The following is a 21,950-nucleotide window of genomic DNA, read 5'->3' as shown; positions in this document are numbered from 1 at the left end:
AAGTTGATTTAATTAAAGTTTCTTTAAGAATGTAAATTTAATTGATTATATTTCCATATTGTTTCTGTGTGTAATTTGTGAATATATTATGGAGTTAGCAAGTGACTTAGTTAAAAATTTGTCACAGAGATAGTTTGAAACAGTTACAATTAGCTATTTTTGGTACTATAAACTTTTTAAATTTCTTCAAATTTTGTAATTGATAAAATGATTAATTATCATATGCTAGTATGGTTAGAAAAAAAAAATAACCAATAGGAATAGACTAACATCATATATTATAGTATATATAAAGGGACATCGCAATTATAGAAAATGCTTCTTTGATTAGTTCCGTATTTGGCATTTGAAGTTTCGTATGATTTCACATAAATCCATTAATTTCCTTCTATTTTTTAATTAATATTTTTTAACCTGTGAAATACCTTTCATGCTGCATTTGTGCATAATTACAGAGTTCAAAGAATATCCGTAAGTTGATAAAGAGTTTTTGTTCAGTATTTATTCCATATTTATATTCCATAACAGCATAGTTTGACTAGTCCACTTGGTGTTTTTTATTTTAATTTTATTCTTAAGTGGGCGCCGAAATGCTAACAATTGAATCAAATTCAGAATTGGTCCGACCTTCCCTTCTTGAGATATCGTGATAATAGGTTTTCACAATTTGACCCCCGGTGACCCCACATGACCTTTGAACTCCACCAAAAACAATAGGCTTATTTAACTCAATGTGGTAATTCTACACACTAAGTATGAAGTTGGTCCGACCTTCCCTTCTTGAGATATCGTGTTTACAAGGTTTTCACAATTTGACCCCTGGTGACCCCAAATGTCCTGTGACTTCCACCAAAAACAATAAGTTTCTTGTACTTAATGTGGTACTTCTACAAACCAAATATGAAATTGGTCTGACCTTCCCTTCTTGAGATATCGTGTTTACAAGCTGGGCATCACAAACGAACTCACACAGACACACACACACACACAAGCCATCATGAATGCAGAGGTTACGATTATCATCGAAACCAAAAATGACGGCTGTCTGAAATCAGCAGCAGTAAAATATGTCAGGTCTTCCGTTTTGCCAGAGAGATACATTCCGTTTTGCCAGAGAGAGATACTTGTGCTTGCGGTCATTGTGTTAGTTCGGTAATCCCTAAACGAAAATAAAGTGAATAGGGCTTGTAAATTCGTAAACCACTTAATTTCAAGAAAGTAACAGGCAACTATTTCAAAACAAAAAGGAATGGATTAACGAACATGTCACGAAGGACAATGCAGATACGCAGAGAATTAGAATAACTCCCATAGAAGCTTAAACTACTATTGACGATTGACCATATACAGCTCTACATATACAACGTTCAGCTATACGGGTATGATGGGTGAGTACTATTCTCAAAAACATTTGCATCGGAATGCTGTTATTGACCTATGGAAGCTGTAGGCCTATTTCAGAAGCTAGGCCATGTATGTAGACAGACGCGCAGGTCGGACAGCGTGTTTTTACTCTTGGCCTATAGGCTGTTGTGTGAATATTCCACAAATATTGCCGGATTGAAAGTTATTTTCATGGGACTTATAAATTCTCCCGAAATAAATGTCAAAACATTTATTCTAAAATTAGACCGTAAGCCATTTGGTAATCTCCAACATTCCCTTTTTTAAGAAAACAAAAAAACAGTCTGTTCTTTGCTAGCTCTGATACCATTACTTATAAAGAAAAAGTCGCCCAGGAAAGAACCTAGGCACGAAAACCAAACTACCGAACGACTGATCCGCTCTCAACCCCAGTCCCCTTGCATCGGGACTGTGACTGTGTGATCATCTTCGGGTGTCCATCACCATTGTACAGTACTCTGCAGGTCCAACTGCACATCGGAAATTGGTTTAGGTGTCCTCGAAATTATAAACGGTGATCTCCAAAACTGATGCACCCCTCACCCCCCCCCCCCCCGCAACCATAAGCCATTTGGTAAGCCATATAAGGTCTGAATTGGGTTCACTGCATTTGACAGTTCTCATGGTACCGATTTTGGATCACTTTCTTCGTTTTTGGAGGCACAAAGGTTAGAGGTGCTTGTTCGATCCATTTACGAGGCATAAAACTTATCATGAAATCATTATGATAACTGTTTATTTGGAACTTATTGAGTATTTTCGGTCAGTTCGAACTTTTTTCGTCGGGAATTTTAGTTTACCCTAGCACCTAGCAAGTTTAATCTACCCTAGCACCTCGGATTCCATCGACTTTTTCTCATTTGAGCTGGAATATTTACGAATGATAAAAGGAACTTATATTCTCAGGAGTCGCCCTATGGACTCATTCTTCAGGTTGGAAAAGTAAACCACGTGGCTTTTCAAGATTGGTAAGTACAAGGCGTTAATAATTTATACCATTAACTGCACATGCCCACTGCTAAATTGTTGTTCTGTTATGCATATCAGTTACGTCATGCTAGAATAGACAACCATATTTCTTTCAGTCTTCCGATGAAGCTTCCAGCTTTAGTTAAGGAAATGTTTTTACTGATGTGTTATTGTGAAGCTCAAGACTATATCTGGCGCATAAAAAATGAAGAAACTGAAGAAACTCGAGCAAAACAATCGAACAATTTTCTGTCTTTAAGAAATCTTGCCCAGTTTACAACTCGGATCCCTTCACGTCCTGTTTTATATACTGCATATGAGATCCAAAAAAGAAGTATAACACGTCAGTTTTGCAACTTTCTTTAAAATATATTACTATCGAACATACATCTCAAGTATTTGAAAAGAAACCATAAAAAAAAACGGCTTGAGCAAGTACATATGGCGCGTCTACTAAATGACGGCAGTATTCTGAAATGAAAAAAAAAAATAGCTTAACAAGCTCGAAAGGTTGTCAGTTACTGAATAATATCAAATGACGTATAGTAATCATGCTTTTAAACAGAAGCCTAACTCGGTTGAGTATGGTAAATTATAGAGGAAAAAAATGTAACAAAGTTGTAAATGGTCCATAGACTTACTTAACGTCATAGTCTTTATTAATATTAAAAACGAGAATGCTCCTTTTAAATTCATGAAATAAACTACCTGTTCACCTATCTGTAAACGAGGAATCAAATGCTCAGTCTTCAACCAGTCGTGTGTTGATTTTGACAAATTTTGTCAGAATTGCCCGATTCTAGTATCTTTAAAAAATGCCCTTTCAATAGCCAGTTAAAGTTGACTTCAAAACTATTCGAAATTGATGATATTTAACCAACAACTGCATTCCAAGTTTAGGCTACAAATCCGACTTCAGGTTGCAGAGTTGTTTGCATTGTAAAGAAAATGTGGGCCCAAAATGTTCCCAAACCTATCGGGCCCCACAAATTCGTGTCCAAAGAATGTGGTCCCAAAATGTATTTCAGCTGGAAACAATTTGGGCCCACCCGGCGCAAAATATGGGCCCGGACTTCTTTTGGGGCCCAGATAGTCGCAACAAAAATTAGGCCTACATGTAACCAGCTATTAACCAACAACTTTATGTAAATAATTCAAGTCACTGTTTTTACAAACATCGTCTTTCTGTACAATTCCATTGAATACGTTACCACTGTTATTGTTCGTTGGCTATGGCAGTCTATGCGCTCTAAATTCCAAAGAGTGAGATTTCACTCTTTTAGAGCGTCCAGAATATTCATTCTGTTTTAGGGGTAAATTTCACTCTTACCAAAGAGTGGCTTCACACCAAAAAAAAAAAACATTCCTCTAAAATAGAGATCATACATGGCAGAACACTCTCAAAGAGTAAATCTTCACTCTTTTTGGAATTAAAAAAAAAGAGTGTAAATTTCGTTTGCTTTTACAGAACAATTACAAACTTGTTTTATGTTATAAGCTGCAATACAGAAAACATTTATACACTGTACATAAAATATTAATTTTGGCTTACAGTTTATAAATATGATTTATTCTTTCAAAGTACATATATTTCTTTCTTTTTTGTTATGTATAGCATGTCTAATATATTTACACTACTTAAGCAAATATCGCCTCACACTTTGAAGTTCGTTGAAAACTTGATCGATATTTAAATTTTAAATAATGTACATTTATGTCAACGTTCCGGGGCTTTCCCTTCAAACCTCACCCCCCCCCCACTCCCTCCACCCCTACCGCACTTTCAGTACTTCCCTATAATTTGCAATATGTAGGCCTATTTTCCTACAATTTTCAATACTTTAATCCGGCTAGAAGTACAGCTAGGAAGGGCTTTGCATAAACCGTGCTAAACTGTATCTTGAGTTTGAGTGTAACGTTGCATAATTCAAATCGAATCACGTCATAGTCAATACTCAGAGGCGGTTGTCGGCTTAAAACTGCAACCGGCCCAGTCAACCGACCTGCGGCGCTTGGGCCTTGGTACAAGCAGAACATTTTGCGCCCGGATGAAACTAGTTCGATTCGGATATAGGATACCTTTGACAGGCTCAACATGGCGGCGTGTTCCTCGCCTCGGACACAGCGGCGTGACGCTCCCGAGTCGGTTAATCGGTTTTGGGTCAATCCACCGTGGTCACGTGATCATACTCGGATACGTCACAGTTTTAATCTAATTAGTTGTCTGTGTAGTTACAACCAATTCGATACACCTAAAACTGTGACTGTTAAACGCTGAATAATCTAAACTAGTCGTCTGTGTAGTTACAACCAATCAGATACACCTAAAACTGTGACTTATTAAACGCTCAATAATCTAAACTAGTCGCATGTGTAGTTACAACCAATCAGATACACCTAAAACTGTGACTTATTAAACGCTCAATAATCTAAACTAGTTGTATGTGTAGTTACAACCAATCTGATACACCTAAAATTGTGACTTATTAAACGCTTAATAATGTAACTAGTTGACTATGTAGTTACAACCAATCTGTGACTTATTAAACGCTTAATAAAATTAAACATAAAATACAGAGAAGTTTGTGCGATAGAAATTTAATATTTTATATATGATGTGTTTCTGTTTCATTTGCATACATTCGAAGTCAAGTTTCTGGTATAATTGTTCATCGTCCCCGTTAGGAATCTTTAAGTTAACTATAATAACAACATTTTATGTTTTCATAATAAATATAATGATTAATCTTAGATGTAATATGCTGAGCTGTATAGTATATGCCAGTATTAAGTTCCCATCATACACTGTATAGAAAGTTTAAACATCAAGCACATAAGAACCACATGCGAAGGATTTCAACAATGGAATATAACAATGTCGTTAGATTCCAAACCACAATACCCCACCCCTACTCCCCCACCCACCTACCGCACCCCATTCCTCCCTTTTCAGATTAATATTCACGAAACAACTTTAATAACAGTATCTGCTGTGTCCTTTCGGAATGTTTTGATACATGAAACAACTCTGGAAGAACTTTTGCACATCCAAGAAAGTCTATTTACTTATTTCTGAGCTTTATTAAATTAATTTTGTTTTCATGAATTCAAGTACTATTACATCGAATAGTCTACATAGATTTAAACAAATTCCTTATTTAGTTATTTATCTCTGTAAATAGGATTATAATATAAGGTCATTTTTCAAATAAATGGTTTTGAATTCCCAATTGGTCCCTGGATACGGTAAAGCTTTCCAGCTATTACTTCTTGTGACGTCATTCGACGAGCAGCCAATCATCTTATCAGAAGTGACTTATACGTCACATTATCATTATAATAACAATAGTTCTGACTAGTTGCAACAAAGCATGGAAAAGATCTCCATAATAATGCGATTTCATGATAACAATGACGCTTTTGGGGATTGAATATTCATTTTAGGTTCGATGAATATACATTATCCTTCCAATGAACTCTGTTTCTCAATATTCACAGTATAAAAGTTTCGCCTTAGTCATAAATAGTATTTCCACAAGTGACATTGAAATAATACCATCGAATGATCATACCGTAACCTTTCATATTTAAAAAAAGTTCTCTTGCAAGGACATATTTAAATAAATTAATCTCTATCGTTGCCAAGAATAAACAAACACTTGCACGAAATGCCAATATTCCAAACTGTTCCCACGGTAGGCACATCCGCTTCCATTTACACTTGAGAGTTGTATGAATTTTGACTTGAAAGTCAAAATCAAAATCAATAATCAGAATCAGTGATAGGTAAAAGGATTCATAAAGTTTTAAATATATGCTAGATTCGCTTAAATATTGTTCATCCCAAATGAACAAACATCCAGTGAAATTGGTGAAAACGATCAGAGATGGTAAACTTTCAACGGATTTCCATTAATTGTATTTCTGTTGTAATGGACCTTGATAGTGCAACAGTAGGTTCGGCATCGCTTATGGCACACATTCGTTTAGAATGGAAACAATCCCCGCCTGTATCAATCAAAATTTGTACATCACTGCTCCAAACTTCCGTGTCAAAATCGCTGAAAGCACAAATTCGATGATGAATAGCCCCCTCCATTTAAGTATGTCATCTGAACCGTATGACGTATAACATCGGAGGTTCTTAAAGTCATGAATATTCATACCGTTGCTATGGTCACGCCACTACATTTGTCAGTCATATGCTGACTATATTGTTTTTCCTGGTGGCAATTTGAAGTGTTTTTTTTCTTGTCTAGATAGTTCGTGGATGTAACGTTTTTCGTCCACCGAAGAGTATATAAGAAGAAGGCGACGATTCACGCAGAGTAACATTTAAGCATTGAAATTTGAAGTTAAACTTTGCAGGAAACATTCATTTGGTACAATTTCCATGTTTTTATGTCGCAGCGCTTATGTACACAATATAATCTGAGTATATGAAATGATCAAACATTTAAGTATGAAGAAAGTCCTTCATATGTATATACTCATTATGTTAAATATGTATCTAAAAATCAAACTTCATTTTTCTATAGAAAAAGAGAATATGCTATATTGTTTTGAAACAGAGAAAAACAAATCAGGATTTGGTCGATAAGATGGTTTCTTCTTTGGCCAAAGTTTGCTTTAAAAGAGAAATCGCGGAATGAAGAATCATATATAAACACAGAAGAACATGTCTGCTTCATTGACCATGATGATCAAGGTCATGACCTATAACGTTAGTCTTAGTTAACAGTCGCTTATATATTTATATCCTATGATATATGGTTAATTGAGTTGTCAAACTACCACTACAACGTTTCATCATAACAATTAACATGTCAATGTTTCTATTTCATTGTTCTTCCATTGTTCTCCAATACAACGAGTCTAACGACTGTATACGGAATATCTGCCACTAACTCATGGGCGTAGGAGCGACGTGGGGTGTGTGTGTGGTGGGGGGGGGGGGGGTATAGATGTCCCCAAACCTCCAAAAGTTTGCTAAAGAAACAAATCTATTCCAACAATCAATGTTAAAATTCCTCTCCTCTGACAAGTATTCCTGTACTTGAAAATAGCTACGAGGGAACAAGAAGTGCTTGAAAATGCTTCAGTTTCCGGACCAAGTCTCCAGAACTTCGACCAATAGCAATCCATATGAAAAGAACGGTACCCTCCCGGGCCTCTGTGATCAATTCCGATTGAGAACACTGGGCGTCTCGGCATTTCATGCATCAATATAATATGTACAGCAGTTTTGAAACGCCTTTCACTATGAAAATCTATTGTTGTTTTGTTTTGTTTTTCGTTTTTTTTTTACATTTCAGTTTGAACACAAAACTTTCTTTACTTAATTTAATCAAGCAATTTAAGTCTCAGTCATTTAACTGTCTTGCAAGTTCACGTAACCCAGGCATACAAACTATAGTGCGTGGATATAAATAACCCTACTAAAGCTGTGTATAGCAGTTCCCCACAAACGTCACGCGAAACGTCATGACAAACCTACTGCGCATGTTCAGAACACATTGGAACATCGACTTTAGATCTGTTGGATGCGTCAATATTAACGTGTGTAACCTCACACTCTTTGTACAAACGAATGATGTTTAAGTCTAAATATACGTATGGGAGTTTCTATTCATCTTTGCTGTTGGAGTATAGCTTATCAACAAACGATTTCAATGTTGACAAAACATTCCAACCTGTTAAATATCGGCGGTAAAAGATGTGAATATTCGCTGATATAATGACAATGTTATTCCGACTGAATGCGCCCATTAATGTAATAGCGGTGTATGCGGAAGGTAGCGGGCAGTCTGTTGACATTTGCGTTTGCTATATGATTCTACAAACTAGCCGATTCTGGATAACTTCTACGGCAATCTGCTATCATGATTATTCGACATCTCATCTCGGAATGGTTTCAGTTCTTGCAGGTGGTCAACTGTGGTGGTATATGGGTCCTGGATACTCCGGCGGTATGATACTGCCACCACAGTATCCGTCGTTGTTGGAACGCCGTATGAGTTACCATTCGTGTTTGTCGTTCTTCGTGTGGTGCGTTTGGAATATTCATCGAAACTGGCGTTCAATCTTCTTTTGATAGCTTTCCTCACCTGAAAATTGAAAAGAATATAGAAAAGAAAACGTTAAGTCATGTGATATTTGTTCTTCGAATTAGTCAGGAAATTTGTATCCTACTTTACGGACTTAACGGATCATTCAAGTCCGTGAGAGATACGTGACGTCACTTTCGATGCGGACGCTTCGCGAACGGGGCTCGAGCCAGAAGCTTCCAGAATCGATGTCGTTAGATTTATAACTGACCAAATCTGCTACTTACTTACTTGCTAGGAAGAAGCCGCGGTAATATTAATTGATTCAACCAACGTGCAACCAATAAAATTGAGTAATTGTAATTAATGTGCATCGGGTATTATTGAGGAAGGCATGCAACTTTGAAATGCTCCTCTTACAAGCAAACGAATTACAGTATTTGTGCCTCGTCGTCGCCAGTTGGAGAGAGTAAACATTTCCCAATGTGTTCAGATATTAAGGGGTAGTCTGCCTGTCAGCAAAATTGAATGTTCGAACCGGATCAAATTTCGTTTTTTTTTTACCCTAGAAATGTGGTTCTTTAGTTTGAGATTGAAATCGTGAGCTCTGTGTTCGATCCTTTGTCTACGGTCAACACTTATCCAGACTCTAAGTCAATATTTTGCTTCCATGGAGATAGTCTTGTACGTAACTTACCTCCGTGTTAAGAAAACAGTAGATGACAGCCACAAATATTCCCTGTAGAGGAAAGGAAGTAGTAACAGAATGTCAAACATTGTCTAGGGATACATAGTTTAGTAAGAGGCAAGAAGGGAAGGTGGAGGAGATGGGTAGAGGAGGGAAGGGTAGGTACGCTAAATCGGCCAAGAGGGTAAAGAAAGTTGTTGGAAGCTGTAAAGAAAGGTGGTGGTGGAAGTAACGAAGGAAACATTTTAGGTACTTTGTCAAGATCTGTATCGCCAAGTAATCCTTAAAGATGCCAAACTGGATGAGAGTTTAATTTCTATACCGAGGTCCCAAGTTCTTCTTCCTTGCCATGACTACACACTTACTTATACTATCTATATATCCTACTCCACTTACCTGTGAGGACAATAAGACAGCGTTGACTATGTCGTGAATGTCCTCTGACGTACCGTCCTCGCTTGGAACCGGCCAGAAATAGATGAGATTTGTCAAACCCAGAAGTGGAAATAAGACAACCACAGCCCTCACCGATTTCCTGTAATTGATAATAGGTAAGAATTATTATTATTTTATGTAAAATATGTAAATATGGTATGGGTGTTAGTAATATTAAGTATTCGTTTCCACAAAGTTCCCACAGTTTCTGTCTAAACATGACGACACAACTTTTACAGTCGCAACCAAGCGAACCTGGTCTATGGAACGCCAATTGAATATTTGTTTGTCCTTCACATGAAAAATACATAGCGCCATCTATTTACCATTGTAGCCCTGAGGATACCTATCTTAATAGTGAATGGGCAAACTATAACAGAAAGGTGAATGGCAACCAAACGGTAATAGGCTAACAACACAAAGAACTTGCACTGCAACCGTAACAAGCGATCCTAGTTTAGTGGAACACCAGTTGTTAAAATTTGTCTGTCCTTCACATGCAAAAACATATAGCGCCATCTATTTGCCGTTATAGGAATGCGGATGACTATATCGGACTGAATGAGCTAATCTAGGATTGAATGACAAACAATAAGGGGGGGGGGAGTGGCGTTTGCGAGGGCGGCTGATAAGAAAATGACGAGAGACTACACAGATACCTTTCCCCAACTTTTGAGACACGTGCTCCCCACCACCCCCCCCCCCCCCCTCCACTCTGACTTTATTGGATGGACCACACGTAGGTTTCTTGTGCGAATCAAAAACGAATGCATAACTTAGGAGTAACTTACCTTAGTTGAGCCGTCTCTACAGTGTTGGATGCTCTGAGCTTTGTTACCAAGATCCGAACGATGTTAATTAAGAAAAGGGTATTTATCTGAAAAAAGCAAGGCATATAAGCAAAGCTTATTACAGCTTTTAAGTAAATATTGCGTTCTAGTATCCTTACTTATAATATTGATACATGCAAATTAAATATTTTCATATGTTAGTAAATTAGAACCTGATTGTTCAGAAACGCTCATTTTTTTCAAAATTAGATTTCTATTTATCTATGAACACACAGAGTTTTCACCACATGTAGATTAATCAAGGAGAAAAAAATTAATTAAATAAAAAAAAAATCATAACAAAATCTTAAACTGCCGTCCTCCCAGAGACATTAATTTTTCATTTTTTATCACATGTAAATGCAATCCGGAAGAAATGTCCAAAAGTTTACTAAAATGAATTTTGAATAGTCAAGCAAATGAACCGGGAAATGTTATAGAATTTTAGAAATAAATTCTGCCGAAAATATTCTGAAATAATTTCGAATATCGGGAGAATGCCTAATTCTACCGTTTTATGTCTAACTGTCGGTGATGTTGTGACATGTTGTGTTTGCTTTCGTAGGGTTTTTCCAAACTGTAATTTTATACCTCTGAGTTGGTAGATATTTCTCTGGTAATTAATTAAAAGAGGTTTAAAGGGTCACATCAGGTGATTGAGATTCAATTATCCAGATCGAATTTAATTTAATTGGGAATAGAAGGTCAAATTGTCAGTCAGTTATCGATCCGCAAGATCGGTTAGATAAACTTGTTTAAGTCATAAGCTTTTAAAAGTTACAGCATAGGCCTATCTTTTTTCAAAGTTTTCTGTGTCAGTTTTGCAAAATATATATTGTTTTAATGTATGTATCATTTTCTGAACATTTTTTGGCTTTGAGTTAAAGAAGTATAAAGTGCTTGTAAGCGTAGTCTGTTGTATCAAATAGACATGGATACGGCGAGTCAAGCGTTCCATTAAAAATATCGAAATGGAATCTCACACCCTTCGAAGCGGCAGTGGTCGAATAAACATATCTTCATTCGCAGCTTGCTTTCAAAAAGGAACTTTCTTACTCCGAAGAGCGTCGGCATCGTGTGCCAAAAAAATGTAGAAAAATTTCTGATGTTACCACGGTAACAGTCTGACACCTCTTCTAACTTATTTGAAAAGCTTGTGGAATATGCTGATATTAATTGTTGTCATGTTCAGATCGCAACCTCTATATTGATACGTTTGACATGAAACATATAGCGTCAATGCGTGGTTATGCGTGCTTAACAAACGTCAATGCGTCAATAGCGTCAATGCGTACTTAACAAACCTATAGCGCGCCAATATGTTCAAAACTAGCGCCATTAAATAGTGAAAAACTAAACTAAAAAAAAAAAAATCGGGTCTTGGCCTTGCCAATGGTTTTTGTTTTTGTTTGTTTTTTGTTCCTTCCATGAGTTTCAAAGTTTGAAACCCTATACATATAAGTCTTTTTAATATGCTGATATGTATTTCGATATTCCCATACAGCACTTGACGTCTCATATTAATATGAACTATTTATGGAACATTTACCTCGCTCTACATTTCAGAAGTAAGAGAAGTTTCCTGACACTACTTACAAGTATGGCAAGGATGACCGGTCCTCTTACAATCCAAATATAGTCCAATGAGCTAGCATCCCTCCAACAGCTTTTACTGTCGTGGATATGCATGAACATTGCCCAGATGATAACGAAAAAAGTAGGAGAAACTGTGAGAAAAATTGAAAATTTCAAACAGATTTTAATAGAACAGAATATAACAGAAGCACGCATTATCTATTCGAACCCTCCTTAATTCTCTCCAACAATGAAAAAAAAAACGAATAACATCAAGCCAACAGAATTTATTTAAGAACATTATGTTAACATTCTATACACCAGGTTTTCTAGTTTTGAGCAAATAATGCCTTTAAGTGGTTAACATGGGTTTAACATTAATGTGAGCCGACATTAAAAAAGGTATGAATTTTTCGCCAATGTTTACTGCAGATTACTGTTTTTTTTTTTACCAATCAAGTTAGGTATGCGACACTTAATTGACTTTGTAAGCGTTCCTTTAAAACTTAACAGTTAGTAGTTATCTGTCTCACAAGCAGAGAAGTTACACACACCTACGCACACACATGTTTGTGTTTCCTTCAGACCGAGGACCCCATTGTATATTCCATTGTTCAAATCCACGTACCCTAACTTTAACAATACCCCATACAATAGAATTCTTCCGAGGACGTGGTGATTCTTTAGAAATCACAACCGAGGACCTGAAATTTTTTTGTTCAAGTCCTCGGTCAGATAGCAAAACAAACGCACACACACACACACATACGCACACACACGTTCTGTTGTACTGTCCAGTAAAACTTACCCCATCCAATAAACATGTACAGCTTCATATTGGAATCTGTACTGAACACTGCAACAGCAATTCGTGACGTCAGATACAGACCCTCCACGAACATCCAAAATATGTTAGCCATCGAGTAGTATTCGTACAGTGTGAATATCAACCGGCAAAATACGGGCTTCAAATTGAACAGAAAATGAAAAACAAAATTACAAAGAGTTTTAATAAAAAATTTAAAAAAAAAAAAAATTAAAAAAAAAATCAAAGCGGTTGGCTGGAAAGTTTATAATGCCTAGAACAGGGCATTTAGTTTGACTTATAAAAATGCATGGTGAAAGGGTGGGGGAGGGGGGTTGTTAGAGGTTACAACCCTTCGTCTGGAGTTAATTAAGAGAGCGGAAACTATGAGTAAAGAATAATGTAGGATGAAATGCTATGCATACAACAGATGGACAGCGCGTATGTAGAACTTTTTTCAATATTTTATTTTCGATAATGCAATTTCCATTTTTATTCACATATGGAGTATAGATACATCATTAAAATGTTTGGCCCTTACCAGGATGGCTCGCAAGATGAATATCAGGTTGCACCTCCCACACCCCCCTCTCCCCCTTTCCCTCCCTCTACACCTGCTTATACGGTAAAGTTAGATGAGTCCATCTGGAAACGTCGGTCGGTCGGGACATTCAACTTTTGAAATCAGTTTAATGACATCACAATGCTGCAATTTTAAGTTGCAGGTTCCTATTAAGCCAACGTTTAACTACTTTCATGACTCTATTTATCCCTTTAGGAAAACGCTTTATGGATAATATTATATATATTTATCATACCCTTATTAACATTCTTGAGCATGACTGTCCTCACTGCCTCCGGACAAGATCAACCAGAAATAAAAAGTTGCCAGAAGTCCTTGACAATTTTTTTTTTATAGAATTGCGAGATTTATTCCAATTTATTCCAAAGCGATGGGGTCCTAGAAAATCTTTCATTAGCAAGTACATAAAAATTAACGTGCTATGAATTCTTTTAAGATTTAGCGCTCTTGGGGACATTTCGTTTTTTTTTGTCATTTTGGTCGGATAAAAGCATAAAAGGATACTTTAAGATTTTTTACGGTTAAATAAAAAAGAAAATATCTTTCCTTTGTTATTTTTAAAAAATGAATGTCATTGAAAGAAGCTGGCTTATTCCGGTGTCGTGCTTAAAGGGAAAACGTAACAAAGCACGATTTTTATTCTACTAAAAGTCAAGATTCGAATAAAAAAGATGTTAAGCAATTCACCGTTAAAATAGATATATATATATATATATATATATATATATATATATACTGTACATATATATGTAAGATTTCAGGCAAATAGGAAGCATTTCAGCAAAAATCGTGTCTACGAAGCTGAACATTTTAGAAAAACACTTAACGTTGCCGCATCGAAATATTCAAATTTATTTATATGTATATATATATTTTTTTTCTTGGGGGCGGTGGCGGGGGATGGGCAAAGGTTTTCTTTACCGTTGGCCTTTATGTATACATACGAACGTCTTTTTTTTGTAAGATGTAACAGACCAAACATAATTCTAAAACGATAACGGACTTCTGGGCTTATAATGCCTCAAGAAACCAGACATTCTGAAGTCTTTTACGCGTAGATGCTCTTAAAAAGTAACTATGAATAAATAAATGCCAAAAAAAATGCCAGAGAGGCCGTCAAACAACTCATAATCGTCAAGCCGTATCTTAAGTTTGAGGTGCGTAGGATGTTTATCTTTTCAAGCAACTGCCCATAAGTAGTTGAAGGCAGTCGTTTCAATTTATCAATTGTACACGTTTTCTTTTTCTTCTTCAGTTCAAGAAGAAAAGTGAGTTTGATAAAGTATAAGTTATACACAAGTTAACGGAGATATTATTGAGTAAAAGGGTCTCCTAACTTTACTAAATGCCACATGTGATAAATCGGGCAAATTAATGAACATGAAACTTATATTATAAAATATTAACCGGACAGACATACAGATACATAGAGGAAAATACAGACAGAGGAGACATGGAATGGTATCTTTCGACCAAAACTCTTCATTTTTTTTAAATATTATTTCTAAAAGTGATAGGCTAGTCTATAAATATTGTAAATAATTCCGACATACCTTTCCATGTTATATAGCTACGCATATAACACTAAGTACTATGGAATGCGGAGGTGTAGGGGAAAGGGTAAGGGGATAGAGGTAGGGGTAAGGGAACATGCACGAGTGGAACGTGTATTTATGGCAGATCTTTCGCGTCTGGTTCGAATATTTTTTTCATGCAAATCAGTCATATTAATGGTTTAAATTAATCTAAAATGATCTAGATTACGATAACCCGAAAAGTTATTAACTTTTTTTTTTTTTTACTGAACTTACAAAATTGTCAAATGGATCTCCGTTCGAATTAATCCCCAAGTAAGAATTGTTTTCTACGTCAGCTGTTTGGTAGTTGATCGTGACGTCATAATCTGTGGCGAGTAGAGGCTGAAGGATAATCAACATACAGATGTACCTCAGGATAAACGACACGATCAGATTCTTGTGTATGGATATCCTAGTACACTGAAGCGATCTGAAAAGTTGAAAACATAAATACCAAAAACCAATCAATCAATCAATCAAATGAATCAATCAATCAATCAAATGAATCAATCAATAATCCTATGGAACCAGAGACCGGGGGTCACCCATTTTATATGTGAAGAAAAAAACATATTGAAGTAAATGTATCCACGAAAATGGACTCGAGTTCATTGTCCAGTAAGTTGACTTCAGTAAGGAAGTCTAGACCGGTGACCCTCTATAGGACGATACTGCTACACCCCTAGCCCTTCCCCCCTCCGCCCCCTTTGTGATGTATTTTGTGGTCCTCCAGAGATCATTATGATGTAACACATTGTTTTAATCTAATTTGTGGAAGTGACTGCGACCCCCAATAATTGTACAACAGATGCTTTGAAATGGAAATATCCAAGTAATTGGAAAATGAAATATCGAGGAAGAATTATATGAAAGAAAAGTAAAATTCAAATAAGTTAATGAAGCATTCGACGGGAGTATAATTATGCGATCCTATTTATTTCCGTGTGAACTGCACCATGTTAAAGTACAACATAACTTCCCCCTGCTCGTGTTGCGGGGCTTGTCCTCGTACTCATACCATGGGGGTCTTTTCACTATATCTACTTTTTATTTATTCCTTAGTAGGCCTATAATGCAATGTTTCTGTTCTGTAATCGAAGAATGACGTTTAACTGAATGTTCTATCGGACACTGAATACTTTCTCTATAACGTAAACATGTCATTTAGTTTTAGTTTTTTTGCTGAAAATGAACTGTGCAGGCATATAAGTTACTTTTTTTGTAGGCAAGAGAGAGCCTACAACGACAAGAGCGCGAAACAAGTTCAATGCCCACCAGCCCCACCTTCTAAATGCACTCTCAGCGCTGGTATCGTGGCATTTATAAATTTGACCTTGTGATCAAGATGGTGTTATAAAGCATGGGCCTTCTTGCACTGGAGGCGGGGAAGGGAAGGCTATGATGTTAAGCCATCCAGGGCAGCGGTGTTAGGGGAGGGGACACCACTCCCCCCTTTGAGCATTTTTTTAGTTAAACGGACGGGGCTTAGAAGCAAAATGATGGCGTTGTTTTGGAAGAATGTGGAAGAATATTGATTGCTTAGGTTGTACCGCATATATTATGTTATGTACTTGTGAACTGTTGCCTACACAGTAAGAATTTTGTAATATTCTGTCTGTCAGTGGGTGGCTGATGCATGCCCCTCCCCGCCCCTGGATGTGTATGTGCGTGGGGGGGAGGGGTGTAAAGCGTAATTATATCAATTACAGTATAGCATGAGCCCCCTTAAAAGGGAACGGAGGTGATCGACAACCTGATCTTAGCCAAAGGCAACATTAAAGGTACACCGCGTACCGTATATATACTTTCACTTTTGTCTTAATGGAAAATAGCCAGAGAAGACTGTGTTAGTAACTTCCAAGCAATTTTTAAATTTGCGTTTAAGAAACACAGGTAGGTATACTTCTATACTATCAACGCGATAAACCTACCCACTCTTATATATCAGGCATATATAGAGCATGTAAGCAAGAACCGTAGGCCTATATCGTTTCAGCTAATTTTGCTTCTTCGATATTTTTTTTTTATGAATAATTTAACCGATCTTAATGCAGATGGAGTAATATAAATTGTCGACAGGAAAGGTATTCCTACTAGCTATACGTTTTTTTTGTAGCACTTATGAATTTTAAAAATGACAGTCTAATGAAGGACAGACCTTGGAAGAAAGTATTAAATTTCATATATTTTTTCATCTTCAAATTTGTGGCCATCAACCATGTGAAGTCAGCCCATAAGGATTTTAAAGTATAGAATGTTTCAATATCCAGCAACATCAGTCTACCTGTCTGAAATATAAACACATTTTTACCAATTTTTGAGCTAATAATCCCTTTAATAAATGGTGAGAGTTACATGACACTATTTATACACTGTGAATTATTTTTAAGAAAGTGGCCAATTTTCCCGCCATTTGAAATAATCTTTGACCGCTTCAGCCAGTTCGTGCCCATTTGAGATAACCTGTTGACCCCTTGAAGCTCAGATGGTGAAAACTGATTGGAAGTTTAAGTGCATGTTAATCCCCCACTGCAGAGGATTTAATGAGTTGTATAAATGGGACTTACTTAAAGTAACAGAATATGAACAAGGCGATGATGAGGAACACTAGAGATAATGTTCCACCGAATAAATAGACATATCGTAACTTCAGACCCACCGATGACGAACTTGAAATATCCTAAAGGAAGGGGAAGAAAAACAAAACACAAAGTTAAATTAATTTTCCAAAGCATCATGAGAAATTAATTATGAATTTTGGGGTAAGGCCACATATTTCTTCCGTCGGGGATAACTCAAGATGAGGCCACAGAAAAAAAAAGACACCCGCCCCGCCCCCCCCCCCCCATATATATATCAGGCCTATTTACTCACCGGTAGATTAGCGAACGGGCAATTTAACCAATTTAAAAATTTGTTATTAATTTTTTTTAATAAATGAATCGATTCTTAATATTTCGTCGCCTAGACACATTCCATTAAGTATTTATTCAGCAACTGCGAATGGAAACAAAAACTGACACAACTTTTTGTACTTTTACTTAATTATTTGTAATAATGAAATAAAATACATTGTTATGGGAATTTTAGAGCATTGAATAACATCAACATAAAATAGTCAAAACCAACTCAACATGCCTAAAACAGATAAAAAAATTTTTATTGAAATAAAGTTAATAAACCAAGTAATTGTTACGTTGGATTGCATCAAGAAAATCTTCGCTCAAACAATATATATTTTATAGTTGTAGCCAATTAATGGCAATCTAAGAGTCCCACCTGCCACTTTTTTGGCGGTGGGGGGGGGGGGAGTCTTTTCAATTCCCGACTTTTTGTTTATCATATATTTGAATATTGAAATTAACTCGACTGTCGGTCGGGTTAATAAAACTGCATTTTTTTTTCTTGCAGCGCATTATATTGGATCAACAGCAAACAGTTAACCCCTCAGGATCCCTCCACGCCCCCTTCACCCACCCCCCAAAAGAAAATCCCCAACACAAGATACACGCATTCTTACCGGTACTTTCCATTCTCGAAGACACTCCGAATAGTTTGAAAAAGCCTTCCATTCTCCATGCATTTCACAGTCTTTGAAAGCTTTGACACCATCTGACAAGTTAAGTAAAAAAAAAATAATTTTCAAGTTTTTATTTTATTTCCATTTTCAAGTGTTATGTACAAATAAAACAAATGTTTGTAAATTTCTTTTGAAAGAGAAGACGAGATAAGAAACAATTAATTCCTTTGCAAATAGATATGTTGCGTCGTCATGATGAAAAACGAAATACTTTCACTTCCCTCCCATGAAACACAGGTATCCCCTCCCCCCCCCCCCCACGTCCTCCACAATACCCTTTTGGGTCATGTCAAACATTTTCTAATGTCTCGGATCGATGAGTAGATCCTCCATAATATATTGGTATCAAACTCACCCGTATAGCCGTTGTAATTGGGACATGTAAGACTCGCAGTTTCACCTACTTTGGTCGGTGGCCAGCAAAGTATGCTATCATGTTGGGCTGAACAATATCGTAACCCTGTGATGAGAGGAATTAAAACGAACGTAAAGACATGGGAAACTGTTTTCTGTGAATTTAAATTTATTCCCGCCCTCACATTGGGAAGACGGGAGAGAGTTACAATCCGGTGGAGGGAGGGGTGGAGGGGGAGGTGGAAGGAGGAAGGCGGAGCAAAAACTTCGAGAAGCAGTGGGACATGTGACCGTGTTTTGAGGGAGGATATTACAAATTTACCGCAAAACTTTGCAACACAAATTCCAGTATTGGAATGTTTTCTATTAAAGGGAAACTTTTAATTGATTTGAAACCACAGTGTGCTCTTTAATTTTGTTTATTTTTATAATAACAAAAAAAAGGGGGGCTCTTCCAATTTATGAAGCGGGATACTTTGAGGTTTGTCACAAAACTGAGGGCGAGATTCCCCTAAGCCCTCTCCGCACGCCCTGCCACTTTATACATTTACAAACACACACGTACATATAAATTTATTAATAAAGGAATACAAACTTAATATGCTGTCAGTTAGAAACTCATCCATTCATATATAGGTTACTATATTATTTATTATATGTATTCGTTGGTGCGTATTACATTGGGAATATTATCGCGAAAAAACGCTCCTAAACACATTAATATTTGCACACAATCAAACTGATGAAGAATAACTTTGTATTGTTAATTCAACTTAAAGTCATCAGATTTGTTTCTCTTGTTACTGAATCCGTGACTTGCTTGAAGTGTTCGTCTTCTAACTTGTGACAAATTCATCACGTTCTTTATAATGCCGAACTGAAAATTTTGTCAATTGAATCAACAAATATTAGCATTGTGATAGGAGTATAAACTTTCAGTAGCCATTCAATTTCAAATGTAAACAATTCTTATGGATTGGTCGAATCTTTTAGAAATGGGGACCTTCTAAATTAAAGGTATTTCTATAAGGTGCACGGACGACATGTTACAGTAATCTTACAGATAGAGGCTAGAATTCCGAAATAAAATGGGAAGAAAAGTGTCAAGTTATGGATGACTTTAGGCCAAATGTTTAGCGTTTGATATGTCATATCGTCCAAAACAAAGAGGCAAATGCGAGTCCTGTTGTTCCACTTTTAAAAGTTATTCACCTTTAAAATATATTTAGAATAGACTGTTATGACGGAATTTATTATTATGATAACCCCTAAGTATCAGTCTAAATGTTAATCCGGGTTTTGTCTAAATGATAATACGACATAATAAAAAAAATGTTCTTCTAAACTTCATGTAAAACAATATACATGTAAACCAATGAATGAAACATGAAACCTTCTTTTAATTAACATCAATAAGGTAAACATAATCTTTATATCAAATCTCTTTATATATTTTTTTTCTTTTCGAATCACATGAAATATATTACCTAACTTCTTATCTAATTTTTTATAAATCATTTTAGCTACTTTTTTAAAGTTTTTTTTCTTTTATATGTAGACCAACATATGAAGTGCGTTTCATTCTAGTTTAAAATATTCAAGTTAAGCCAATCATGTTGACAATGTATTTGGAGGTTTGATCGCTATTGATCTGAAATGACCTTTGAACTACCTATTAACACAAAACCAATAAGGTTCTTGAACCCACCATCATCCAATGGAGGTTTACCTCCATGAACCCACTAAGGTGGATGGAACTTAGTTGACACTTTTATTTGCGCGCGCCAAGGTATAAGAAGACGTTCCCATGAAGGTCAAAGCAAGACACCCTATAGTAGCATGCACTTTCTTTTTGTAATGGTAATACCGAGTTGCCATCATCAACACATAAGTCTAGACATGGTCCTAAATTGATATACTTCAGGAAGTAATCAAAGAAGAGTTATGTATTTATAATCAGTCTCAACAATTATAAATGTCACAAAGCGAGCTCAAAGAGCCAATATAAATGAAGCAAAAAAAAAAAGAAAATGAAAGCACGAAGACACTGTCGAATAAAACTGCAAGTTTAATTCGTCTATTGTAATAACATATATAGGCCTATAATCAAGTTCTTTGTTTAGTTTAATATTCTTCATTGACCTGTTTTTGACTACTACTATTTCCTTTCTTTCGTGTAATTATGCGAAATAGTTTACATTTTTAACAGTGTTTTCGCTGCAGGTTTGAATAAAAAGACAGAAAGCAAGAAAGAAATGTAAACCAGAATGCAAAAATGCATTGTGGTTTCGATGATGTAACATGAGCAGTTTTCGTCATGAATCTGACGAAATTTATAGTGATGGTGCTGTACATGTTTACAAGGGATTCAAGATTTGACCTCTGATGACCCCTAATGACCTTTGCCCTCCACCAAAAACAGTAGGCTTCTTTTACACAATGTGGTACTCCTACACACCAAAGATGAGGTCTGCCCATGCATGATTCCCTCCTTGAGATAGCGTGTTTACAATGTTTTCCCAATTTCAGGGTTATTCCAGAAGTGAAAGATTATCAAACGTATTGTAAGACGGTAATAAAATGATTCCGTAAACACGGGGAAAGGTCATTCTTAGAACATCATGAATATTTGTTTGATTTTTCATAAAGTTCTAAGGAATAATATCCAATGATATCGAAGTGATCTACTCATAGTTTCCAGTTAACTAGGCATTTGGAAAGAAGGAAATATTTCGAAATATTTGCCAAAAAAAAATAAAAATGTTGACATTGGAAGAACTAATAATAATAAGAAAGATAAAGCAACAAGCAAGCAAGGATCTGTTTTTTGTTTGTTTAGTTTCTATAAATATATTCAACAGAAAGTTTCAACCTCTAATCCCTAGAAATCTTTTGGCAGCTGTACGAAGTCATCAATCATTATTAAGTATAATTTCAGATGGAGTATGAATTTATAATCTCTTTCTGAAAAAAAAGTCCGCCTTTAATTTCGCAGGTTATGGATCGTTGAAAGTGTTTGGGGTTGATTTCGGTGGGAGGCATACGACGCTGACCCACATGTAACGTGCGTATATGGAAAGCCAACAGGGCCAATGAAAGGCGC

General features: G+C 36.2%; 1 protein-coding gene and 1 long non-coding RNA gene across 5 annotated transcripts in view; one reads left to right on the top strand and one right to left on the bottom strand.

Annotated features, from left to right (window-relative positions):
* The first annotated feature begins 2,073 nt into the window (after positions 1 to 2,073).
* Positions 2,074 to 21,950, top strand: part of LOC139958734 (uncharacterized) — a 29,737-nt gene continuing 9,860 nt past the window's right edge. The window contains exon 1 of the long non-coding RNA XR_011789851.1: positions 2,074 to 2,372. This is a non-coding gene — a long non-coding RNA (uncharacterized lncRNA). The remainder of the gene's footprint in view (positions 2,373 to 21,950) is intronic.
* LOC139958733 (corticotropin-releasing factor receptor 2-like) overlaps positions 7,392 to 21,950 on the bottom strand; it is a 95,184-nt gene continuing 80,625 nt past the window's right edge. For all 4 annotated transcript variants that reach the window (XM_071956033.1, XM_071956034.1, XM_071956035.1 and 1 more), the window contains exons 3-12: positions 18,849 to 18,953; positions 18,434 to 18,525; positions 17,481 to 17,593; positions 15,148 to 15,343; positions 12,757 to 12,913; positions 11,970 to 12,100; positions 10,335 to 10,420; positions 9,505 to 9,643; positions 9,118 to 9,159; positions 7,392 to 8,480 (exon numbers count right to left, since the gene is read on the bottom strand). In XM_071956033.1, the coding sequence (XP_071812134.1) occupies positions 8,238 to 8,480; positions 9,118 to 9,159; positions 9,505 to 9,643; positions 10,335 to 10,420; positions 11,970 to 12,100; positions 12,757 to 12,913; positions 15,148 to 15,343; positions 17,481 to 17,593; positions 18,434 to 18,525; positions 18,849 to 18,953 (1,304 nt within the window). In that variant the 3' untranslated portion in view covers positions 7,392 to 8,237. The remainder of the gene's footprint in view (positions 8,481 to 9,117; positions 9,160 to 9,504; positions 9,644 to 10,334; positions 10,421 to 11,969; positions 12,101 to 12,756; positions 12,914 to 15,147; positions 15,344 to 17,480; positions 17,594 to 18,433; positions 18,526 to 18,848; positions 18,954 to 21,950) is intronic.

Source organism: Apostichopus japonicus, chromosome 18, assembly GCF_037975245.1.
Source record: "Apostichopus japonicus isolate 1M-3 chromosome 18, ASM3797524v1, whole genome shotgun sequence".
NCBI classification, from domain to species: Eukaryota; Metazoa; Echinodermata; class Holothuroidea; order Aspidochirotida; family Stichopodidae; genus Apostichopus; species Apostichopus japonicus.
This window is presented reverse-complemented; position numbering and strand designations above follow the sequence as displayed.